The 11,663-nt window shown below is 52.6% G+C and overlaps 1 protein-coding gene across 1 annotated transcript; it reads right to left on the reverse strand.

Moving 5' to 3' along the window:
* Positions 1-3,006: 3,006 nt before the first annotated feature.
* prdx5 (peroxiredoxin 5) lies at positions 3,007-7,144 on the reverse strand (the record flags this gene model as incomplete). The annotated part of the gene is made up of 4 exons (XM_078537037.1): positions 3,007-3,075; positions 4,307-4,345; positions 5,737-5,868; positions 6,986-7,144. Coding segments are annotated over 4 exons (399 nt in total), but the record flags the coding sequence as incomplete, so codon positions are not given.
* Between the last annotated feature and the right edge of the window lie 4,519 nt (positions 7,145-11,663).

Raw genomic sequence — 11,663 nt, forward strand, 5'->3', positions numbered from 1 at the left:
TCTCTGTTTTGAATGGGCGACCCCTTATTTTTAAACAGTGGCCCCTAGTTCTAGATTCTCCCACAAGAGGAAACATCCTCTCCACATCCACCCCTCGGGATCTTATACGTTTCAATCAAGTTAAACATCGCCTCTTACTCTCCTAAACTCCAGCGGATACAGGCCTAACCTGTCCAGCCTTTCCTCATAAGACAACCCGCCCATTCCTGGTATTAGTCTGGTAAAGCTTCACATTTAACAGCCTTTTGGCTGCCTGTCCCTAATATCTCCGAATGTGGTAAATGTTTGTTTGATAAATGCTCCTGTGAGGATCGGTGATGTGAAAGGCAGTATCCAGTATAGCTGCAGCTTGTAGTGGAGTGTATAGCGAGGTGAAATCATCCACCAGCGTTTATTGGAACTGAAGGTATGGGTACACAAAGGAAGGTGATGCGGAGCAGATCAAGTTGAAATACTTTTATTAAAGGGTTACATTCACACAATGTTACACTCCTAATGCCTCAACAGTCAGTCACCAGGGTCTGCACTGCCTGAAACCAGCTCCCTGGGGCTTTCAGATGAGCTGCAAGGCATGGGAGGCCAGACTGCAGGAGAGGCCAGTCCCATCCTGTTCCACCTTCAGTTCCTTCACAACATCATTGTCGAGCACCATTACAAATCTGAGGGAAAAAACAGCCTCAATTAATGTGCCATTTGAGCGTTCAGTGACTCGAAATTAGGATATTAGAGCTGAAAGGCCATATCAAACACTCCCAGGGCAGGTACAGCACGGGGTTAGATACAGAGTAAAGCTCCCTCTACACTGTCCCCATCAAACACTCCCAGGGCAGGTACAGCACGGGGTTAGATACAGAGTAAAGCTCCCTCTACACTGTCCCCATCAAACACTCCCAGGACAGGTACAGCACGGGGTTAGATACAGAGTAAAGCTCCCTCTACACTGTCCCCATCAAACACTCCCAGGACAGGTACAGCACGGGGTTAGATACAGAGTAAAGCTCCCTCTTCACTGTCCCCATCAAACACTCCCAGGACAGGTACAGCACGGGGTTAGATACAGAGTAAAGCTCCCTCTGCACTGTCCCCATCAAACACTCCCAGGGCAGATACAGCACGGGGTTAGATACAGAGTAAAGCTCCCTCTGCACCGTGCCCATCAAACACTCCCAGGACAGGTACAGCACGGGGTTAGATACAGAATAAAGCTCCCTCTACACTGTCCCCATCAAACACTCCCAGGACAGGTACAGCACGGGGTTAGATACAGAGTAAAGCTCCCTCTACACTGTACCCATCAAACACTCCCAGGACAGGTACAGCACGGGGTTAGATACAGAGTAAAGCTCCCTCTACACTGTTCCCATCAAACTCTCCCAGGGCAGGTACAGCACAGGGTTAGATATAGAGTAAAGCTCCCTCTACACTGTCCCCATCAAACACTTCCAGGGCAGGTACATCACGGGGTTAGATACAGAGTAAAGCTCCCTCTACACTGTCCCCATCAAACACTCCCAGGACAGGTACAGCATGGGGTTAGATACAGAGTAAAGCTCCCTCTACACTGTCCCCATCAAACACTCCCAGGACAGGTACAGCACGGGGTTAGATACAGAGTAAAGCTCCCTCTTCACTGTCCCCATCAAACACTCCCAGGACAGGTACAGCATGGGGTTAGATACAGAGTAAAGCTCCCTCTGCACTGTCCCCATCAAACACTCCCAGGGCAGGTACAGCACGGGGTTAGATACAGAGTAAAGCTCCCTCTGCACCGTGCCCATCAAACACTCCCAGGACAGGTACAGCACGGGGTTAGATACAGAGTAAAGCTCCCTCTACACCGTCCCCATCAAACACTCCCAGGGCAGGTACAGCACGGGGTTAGATACAGAGTAAAGCTCCCTCTGCACCGTGCCCATCAAACACTCCCAGGACAGGTACAGCACGGGGTTAGATACAGAATAAAGCTCCCTCTACACTGTCCCCATCAAACACTCCCAGGACAGGTACAGCACGGGGTTAGATACAGAGTAAAGCTCCCTCTACACTGTACCCATCAAACACTCCCAGGACAGGTACAGCACGGGGTTAGATACAGAGTAAAGCTCCCTCTACACTGTTCCCATCAAACTCTCCCAGGGCAGGTACAGCACGGGGTTAGATACAGAGTAAAGCTCCCTCTACACTGTCCCATTAAACACTCCCAGGACAGGTACAGCACGGGGTTAGATACAGAGTAAAGCTCCCTCTACACTGTCCCCATCAAACACTCCCAGGACAGGTACAGCACGGGGTTAGATACAGAGTAAAGCTCCCTCTACACTGTTCCCATCAAACACTCCCAGGACAGGTACAGCACGGGGTTAGATACAGAGTAAAGCTCCCTCTACACTGTCCCCATTAAACACTCCCAGGACAGGTACAGCACGGGGTTAGATACAGAGTAAAGCTCCCTCTACACTGTCCCCATTAAACACTCCCAGGACAGGTACAGCACGGGGTTAGATACAGAGTAAAGCTCCCTCTACACTGTCCCCATCAAACACTCCCAGGACAGGTACAGCACGGGGTTAGATACAGAGTAAAGCTCCCTCTACACTGTCCCCATTAAACACTCCCAGGACAGGTACAGCACGGGGTTAGATACAAAGTAAAGCTCCCTCTGCACCGTCCCCATCAAACACTCCCAGGACAGGTACAGCACGGATGTCTCAATGCCCTTTAGCTGCTGGTAGGGAAACAGGGAGGGAGGAGGTGAGAGATTTTTCTCCTGATCATTGTGTGGTTACAGTCTCAGGCGGACACAGCCTGGCATCCCTTCACATTCGCAACTCTGCCCCAAGAGGACATACATTTTTAAAAGACAAATTGTGGAGGTGCCACTGCCCTGGGTGGGTGGGTGGGGGGGGCGGCATCTGGGGACGAAGGAGCAGCCGGGAACTGAGCCTTTGACAGGACGGCCCAGGTCTCAAATATCAAAAGCGGCCCCAGAGAATTAAAACGCACAGCTTACCTCCTGCACCTCTTGTTCCCCAAAGCTGCGATTAACTGCTCCTTTTCCAGCTCGAGACCCACGGCCTGCGGAGAGAGAGGGAAAGGTTAATCCATGGGGAATGGGGGTCGGGGTGGGGGGTGGGGACACGTGGCACAGGAGCATCTCCCACTCCCGGACCCCTGAGCAGAGAGGGGGAGGCGGATCAGGGGGCAATCACAGGGTTTGACAGGCAGTGCCTGCAAGCCCCTTTCTTCCATTAAACCCTAAACGTTTACAAGAGACCATTCAGCCCATCGACACAGCAATGCAAACACTGCTGCCTTTCTCAAAGCTCTGTCTCATCTCCCGCAAAAGGTATTCAATCTGCTCAACTCCCCTCCGTCGCTGTCAAAACACAAGGGAAATGACAGGCTGGGGTGAGGAACGTCAGCCTCTGTTACTAACACTCCATCTATCTCACTGCTCCTCAAACTCGCTCCCTCAGTTACAATTGCCCTGGCTTGGTTCTACAGTCTGGGCGGTATCCTACACAGTGGACCTGGGAGTCTCTCTCTCGAAACAGGTAGACTGGCGCATGATTCGCTGGCGAAGGATCCAGATTTAACACAGGCGCAAGCGTCCTGGGGGTTACCATTGACCAGAAACTGAACTGGACCAGCCAGCTAAACACTGTGGCTACAAGAGCAGGTCAGAGGCTGGGAATCCAGCAGCGAGTAACTCACCTCCTGACTCCCCAAAGCCTGTCCACCATCTACAAGGCACAAGTCAGGAGTGTGATGGGATACTCTCCACTTGCCTGGATGAGTGCAGCTCCCACAACACAAGAAGCTCGACACCATCCAGGACAAAGCAGCCCTGCTTGATTGGCACCCCATCCACAAACATTCACTCCCTCCACCACCGACGCACAGTAGCAGCAGTGTGTGTACCATCTACAAGATGCACTGCAGAAACTCACCAAGGCTCCTTCGACAGCACCTTCCAAACCTGTGTCCACTATCATCTAGAAGGACAAGGGCAGCAGACACATGGGAACACCACCACCTGCAAGTTCCCCTCCAAGCTACTCACCATCCTGACTTGGAAATATATCGGCTGTTCCTTCACTGTCGCTGGGTCAAAATCCTGGAACTCCCTCCCTAACAGCACTGTGGGTGTACCTACACCACAGGGACTGCAGCAGTTCAAGAAGGCGACTCACCACCACCTTCTCAAAGGGGCAATTAGGGATGGGCAATAAATGCTGGGCCCAGCCAGCAACACCCATATCCTGTGAATGAATAAAACAGTTGGAACAGGAGTTTCTTTACTCACTCGTGTGAAGGCTCCAGTGGGATCCGCCAACATTCGCACCTAAAGAGAGACAGTATCAGACAATTAGCCCCTTACGGACGCACTCAGACGAAGCAAAGAGCCAGATTCCTGAGCCAGGCCATTGTGAAACACTCCCCAATCCCCCATCGGTTAATGCTTCACGTTCTCAATACTGAAATGGCAAGTGGGGAATTACAGTGAAAGGGGATAGTGCAGCTGACACAGGGGAAAAGAACCACAGCCAGACACAGCTTCTGTCCCTGATCACTGCTGGGGAAGGGAACGCACGTGGTGGGTGCAGGAGATCGGGCTCAGTCACGATGCCTCCTTTAGCCAAATAGGTGGGCAACACTGGGTGTAAAGATAAACCCAGCAACTACAGGCCAGTAAGTTTAACTTTGGCGGTGGGGAAACTTCTAGAAGCAATAATCGGGACAAAATGAATAGTCACATGGGCACATGCAGGTTAATCAAGGAAAGCCAGCATGGATTTAAGGGAAAATCATGTTTAACTAACTTGGGAGTTTTTTGATGAGGTAACAGAGAGGGTTGATGAGGGCAATGCGGTTGACGTGGTGTACATGGACTTCCAAAAGACATTCGATACAGTGCCACACAACAGACTTGTGAGCAAAGTTATAGCTCCTGGATTAAAAGGGGCAGTAGCAACATGGATACAAAATTGGCTGAGTGACAGGAAACAGAGAGTAGTGGTTAATGGATGTTTTCGGGCTGGAGGAAGGTTTGTGGAGGAGTTGCCCAGGGGTCAGTGCTGGACTCTTGCTCTTCCTGATATCTTATAATGATCTAGACCACAATGTATAGGGCACAATTTCAAAGTTTGCAGATGATATGAAACTTGGGAGCATTGTGAGCTGTGAGGAGGATAGCGTTGAACTTCAAACGGACATGGACAGGTTGGTGGAATGGGCAGATAAGTGGCAGATGAAGTTCAATGCAGAGAAATGAGAGGTGATTAATTTTGGTAGGAAGAATGTGGGAAGACTATATAAAATAAAGGGTGCAACTCTAAAGGGAATGCAGGAGCAGAGGGACCTGAGGGTAAATGTGCACAAATCATTGAAAGTGGCAGGACAGGTAGAGAGAGTGGTTGATAAAGGATACAGTTTCCTGGGCTTTATTAATAGGGGCACAGAGTACACGAGCAACCTGTTGAACTTGTATAAGCCACTAGTTCGGCCTCAGCTGGAGTGTTGCATCCAGTTCTGGGCGCCACACTTTAGGAAGGATGTGAAGGCGTCGGAGACAGGCTGTGTTTCAGTCTGTCTGTCTCACTCTAGTTGTCTGTCTGTCCTTCTCTCCCTCTCTCTCACCCCTGTCTGTCTCTCCCTCTTTCTCTGTTTGTTTGTCTGTCTGTCTCTCTCCCCCCGCCCCATCTCTCTCTCTCTCTCTGTCCGTCTCAAACTTACCTTTCCATCAGCTTTCTGTTCCTTCCCCCAGGCACTCATGACGAAAGCATCGTTGACCGCAATGCAAGCGATGATATCCATTCCCTTCTTCTTCAGCTCCTCATACTTCTCAATGTAGCTGGGCAAGTGAGACTGGTTAAGAACAGAGAAACCAAGTCTAGAGTTAGAGTGAGTGTGGAAAGATACTGCAGCCAGTGATCCAGCAAAGACCTAACCGAGCCAGTTCAAGGGGAAGAGTGGTGAAGAACACTCTGCCGAGCGAGAAGCACCCAAATATCGCACCTGCTAGCCATCCACCCAAATATTACAGCCCTTTCCCGCTATCAGTGGAGGGTCAGTGGGCAGCGCTCTTGGCCGAAGGTTCAAATCCTACTCCAGCGGCTTGATCACAAAAATCGACACAGCAATACAAACTCACACTTTGACAGCACCTTCCAAACCCATGACCTCTACCATCTACAATGGCATGGGCAGCAGACACACGGGAACACCACCGCCTGGAAGTCCCCCTCCAAACCACTCACCATCCTGACTTGGAAATATATCGGCCGTTCCTTCACTGTCGCTGGGTCAAAATCCTGGAACTCCCTCCCTAACAGCACTGTGGGTGTACCTACACCACAGGGACTGCAGCAGCTCAGGAAGGCAGCTCACCACCACCTTCTCAAGGGGTAATCAGGGATGGACAATAAATGCTGGCCTAGCCAGCGATGCCCTCATCCCACAAACGAAGAAAAAAGATCTCCCAGGGCTGCGGTGTCAGAGGGCCAGTGCTGAGGGGGTGCTGCGTTGTCGGAGGGCCAGCGCCGAGTTGGGTGCTGCCCTGTCGCAGGCGCCGTTTCAGATGAGACGTTAAACCGAGAGCATCATAAAAAAATCCTGACCCATGTTCTTTGCCTGGGCATACGTCGCACTGCGGGATCTTGCTGTGCACAGAGCGGGCTCATGAAGAACCAACTTCAAAAGTCATTGGCTGCAAATCCTATCGGGATGCCATGGGGGGGGGTGGCGACAATGAAACTGGAACTCACGAGGATGGCTCTGTGAAGCCCCAAGCTGATCGGCGTACACTCCCCAGGCTGAAACAGGAGGAACAGGGCGTTGGAACTGCAGCGCCACACCCCCCCACCCCCCCAACCCACCCAACCCCTTTAGAATGACAGCGGCCCCAGAGTGGGGATGGGAGGAAGAGAAAATGAAAAGGTTGACTGGAAAAGCGCCAACGAGATGGTGGAGGGCAGCACCTTACCTTACTGCACCCTGGCGTGTAAGCTCCGGGAACGCCGAACAGGATCCCCTTCTTGCCCTTGAAGAGCTCGGCAATGTTGACGACGCAGTGAGGGTCCCCCTCATGGACGTCGATAGCGGGCAGTTTATCACCAACCTGTAACCAGGGCAGAAATCCAAGCCATTACCGCCAGTTCCTTCGCCGCCGCCACTGCTCCTGGTCCTGGGGCAGGCGGGCAGTGCGGCGTGGTCAACCTATCACAGCCCTACAAGCACAGGGGAAAGGGCACTCAGGCTATCGAGCCCGTGCCAGCTGTTTGAGAGAACTACCTGGGATGGTGGTCCCAAAGGGGGCAGGAATGAGATGGAGAACAGAGCTGTTTCTGGAGGGTGGGTCAGTGCCAACTGCAGCAAAATACTCTTCATCCAGGCGTGTGGGCAATGGGGGTTCAAACTATAGACACTTCACCTTCAGCACGCCAACCCCTTATCCAAGATGGTAGCTGGCGCCAGTCAGAGGGTGAGAATGTGCGCCAGCAGCTTATCTATCCAAGTCCAGCACCGATACGCACACCCAGAGTCAGTGGGGATAGGGGGGGTCGAGGGTTGCGGAGGATGTGACGTGGGTGACTCTGAGGTAAGGAGATGCGATGGTCTCTGTCTCAGCTACACGTTGTGGAAAGGGGGTCTATTCTCCAACCCACCCTTTCACCCTCGGTGCCCATTCTCAACTCATACCCCCTCGGCTGCACAGCTAGAGGAGATTGTAGGGGGAGGAAAAAGAGTGTTAAAGACACCATTAAATCTCCTCTTAGCCCCCTCAGGAGGGAGATGGTCACAAACCTGCCCAGCCAATCCTTTAAATCTCTTCTTCGCCCAGGATCATAAGCGACCCTTGAACCCATACCCGCGGTCCGTCCTGAGACCCTTCCCTCACCCACCGGGGACCAGTCCTGCTGCTCAGTCATTAGCCCTGGGCTGGAGGGGCCTTGGCCCCATTTTCCATCTGTGAAAGAATTGGGAGTTTGCTGTTTGCAGCCTCTGCTGGAGTTTTCCCAAATCAATTCACCGCTCCGAACGGGGGGTTTGGCCAGCGATGAGGGCCTCGACCCCCCCCTCAGGTAACCAATCGGCAGCTAATTATAAATAAGAGCCCCCCAGCTCGGGAAGGCACGTAGGCGGGAGGCTGCTGGGTCACGTGCAGGCTCGAGGGGACATCCGACAAACATGTTTACCTCACCTGAGAGTCGCCAGAGAGGCAGTCATGGAACAAGCTGCCTCAGCGCGGCCCTGCTACTGAGAGGAGAGGGGTCACACCACAGGTCTGCCTTCCTGTCTGACTCAACCAGCCTGAAGTCTCGAGAACACAGAGGATATTTCTCCCCCCTCCGCCCAGCCACTGCTGACCCTTTAATTCCTTATTCTGGTTCATCATTTCCCCCACTGCCGCCCCCCCCCTCCATCATCATCCTGGTGCTGGGCTAGCTCCCTGTGCTCTGCACCCACAACAAACAAACACAACTTTCATCCCAGTGGTAAACATGGTGCCACTCCCTCCACCACCGACGCACAGTAGCAGCAGTGTGTGTACCATCTACAAGATGCTCTGCAGCAACTCACCAAGGCTCCTCCAACAGCAACTTCCAAACCCGCAACCTCTACCATCTAGAAGGACAAGGGCAGCAGACACAAGGGAACACCACCACCTGCAAGTTCCCCTCCAAACCACACACCATCCTGACTTGGAAATATATCGGCCGTTCCTTCACTGTCACTGGGTCAAAATCCTGGAACTCCCTCCCTAACAGCGCTGTGGGTGTACCTACACCACAGGGACTGCAGCGGTTCAAGGCGGTGGCTCACCCCCACCTTCTCAAGGGGCAGTTAGGGATGGGCAATGCCCTGAAGCTCAGGGGAGAGGCCAAGCTCTATGCTTCCCAAGGAGGGGAAAGAATGGAGAACAGGATTAGGTCTCAAGAAGATCGCAGATTGTACAAGGGACATCAAAAGAGGAAAGAAAGCAAGAGGCGGAGACAGTACAAGGAGCTGGAAGAGACCATTCAGCCCATCTGAGCCTGGCCAGCCATCCAATTAGATCACGGCTGATCTGTATCTGAACTCCATCTTCATATCCTTACCCTAAAAATAAAGCAGATTTGAAATTGTCTGTCAAGTTTTTCAGAGGAGACAGGCAGGGGGAGAGAGAGAGAGAGAGACAGACAGAGAGGGAAAGCGTGTGCACCCGATTGCTACAACCTCTCGTGTGAGGATGTCAACATGTTGTCATATGGAGGAAGCACCTGTCTATGGTGGTGCGCTCAGGAAGAAGCAGAGAGGAAAGTCTGGCTATCGGGGGAGGCACTCACCACAGCATCATCGACACAAACAGAGGAACGAGCACAGTCGTGACAGGAGGCAGCTCTGGGCTCATTGTGAGGGAAGGGCTGTCTCCCAGATAACACTTACGTCACAGGGGGGAGGCCATTCAGCCCATTGTGCCTTTGCTGGCTCTCTGCGACAGCAACCTCATCTAGACCCACTCCCTCCCCACACTAGCTTGAGATTTTACAGTTGTGCCCCTCTCACTGTAGACTTCCCTGGGTGAGTGAAATAGTTCCGCTTGGTCTACCCTGTCGAGTCCCTTTGACATTTTTAAGACCTCGATCGCCCTCCCAAACCTTCTGAACTCAGGAGAATGTGAGCACCTTCTCCTCATCCTCTTAACTCTCCTTAATCCCAATGGCATTCCGGCGGGAATGCCACTCTGGAACCAATGCCGCTCTCTTGGGATCCAGTGACAAGAACTGGACGCTCTACCCAAGGTGGGGCCTGACCAAGACGGAACCTCGTTCTGCTTTTCCGTGTATCCCCCTCACTTTGAGGTAAAGGCCAGCATTTCGTGAGCTTTTTACTTCTGATTCTCTTCATACCTGTTCCCTCGTGATCGAGGTGGCCTAGTGGTAATGTCACTGGACCAGTAATCCAGAGGCCCAGGCTAATGCCCTGGGGGCGAGGGTTCAAATCTCACCACAAGTGGCCCTAGTCCTGCTCCTAATTCGTATTACATTCATATCATCGATTGTCATAAAACCCATCTGGTTCACTAAGGTCCCTTTAGGGAAGGAAATCTGCCGTCCTTACCCGGTCTGGCCTACATGTGACTCCAGGCCCACAGCAATGTGGTTGACTCTTCACTACCCTCTGAAGTGGCCGAGCAAGCCACTCAGCTCAAGGGGCAATTAGGGATGGGCAACAAATGTTGGCCTTGCCAGTGATGCCCGCATCCCATGAAAGAATAAATGTAAAGGTGGGCCAGTCTCCCCATAACCCCATGTAACCCCAAACTTCCCCTAAGGCTTGATCCAGGCTGACTCCTGGTGCTGCGCTGCCCTCTTGGAGGAGCTGCCTTTCAGATGAGACGTTAAGCCGAGGGCCCTTCTGCCCTCTTGAATGGGCATAAAAGACCCCATGGTGCTCTCAGGAAGAGCAGGGAATCGATTCCCCCACCCCATCACCAACCCTGCCCCACCCCCCAACCCCCAACCCCATGTCACCAGCCAATAACTATCCCTCAAACGAGTGAGTGGCCTGGCCTTGTGCCTCACTGCTGTTTGTGGGAGCTTGCTGTGCAGAGTTGGCTGTTTCTTCATATCGCAATTTTGGCAGTGCTTAAAAAAAATGCTCAACTGTCTGTGAAGTACTTCCATAAACACAAGTTCTGACTCACTTGCATCACCATAGGTGAGCAGAATGGGTGGACAAGTGACAGATGGAATTTGAAAGAGAAAGTGTGAGGTGATGAATTTTGCCAGAAAGGATTGGAAGAGGCAATATAGACGTAATGACACAATTCGACAGAGCGCGCAGGGCCAGAGGGTTCATGTGCACGAACCCTTTTAAGACGACAAGACATATTGAGAGAGTAGTTAGCAAAGCAGATGGGATCTCAGGCTTCATAAATAGAGGCATTGAGTGGCAAAAGCAGGGGCTACACTGAACCTTTATAAAGCTCTGGTTAGGCCACAACTAGAGTACTGTGTCCAGTTCTGGTCACCACACTTTAGGGGAAGGATGTGAGGGTCTTTGAGAGGGTTGCGGAGGAGATTGACCAGAACGGTCCCAGGGATGAGGGGGTTTTAGCGACAGGGGTTAGGGGGTTGGAGAAGTTGGGCCTGTTCTCCTTGGGGCAAAGGAGATTGAGGGGGAGGGGGGAGGACTTGATAGAGGTGGACAAGATGGTGACAGGTTTGGATCAGGTCGACGAAGAAAAGCTGTTCCATTGGCTGATGGCACAAGGACTTGGGGGAGGCAGAAAGGACACAGATTTAAGATTTTGGGTAAGAGATACAGGGGTGGGGGGGGGGGGGATGTGAGGAGAACTTTTTTTTTAAACGCAGCGAGTGGTAATGACCTGGAACTCGCTGCCTGCGAGGGAGGGGCGGGGGGGGGGGGGTGGAAGCAGAGACGATGGACGATTTCTAAAGGAAATTGGGTGGGCTCTCGAGGGAAATAAACTTGCAGGGATACGGGAATGGAGCGGGGGTGGGGAATGGGACTGACTGGAACGGCGTGCAGAGAGCCAGCATGGGCTCGCTAGGCCGAATGGCCTCCTCCCGGGGCATGGTGGGGGGGGGGGGGGGGGGGGGGGTGGGGTGGGGAGAGGAGGGGGAACACAGACGGGGGTTTCACCGGGAGTGAGA

This window comes from Cetorhinus maximus, unplaced genomic scaffold (genome assembly GCF_964194155.1).
Source record: "Cetorhinus maximus unplaced genomic scaffold, sCetMax3.hap1.1 HAP1_SCAFFOLD_1813, whole genome shotgun sequence".
Lineage (NCBI taxonomy): Eukaryota > Metazoa > Chordata > Chondrichthyes > Lamniformes > Cetorhinidae > Cetorhinus > Cetorhinus maximus.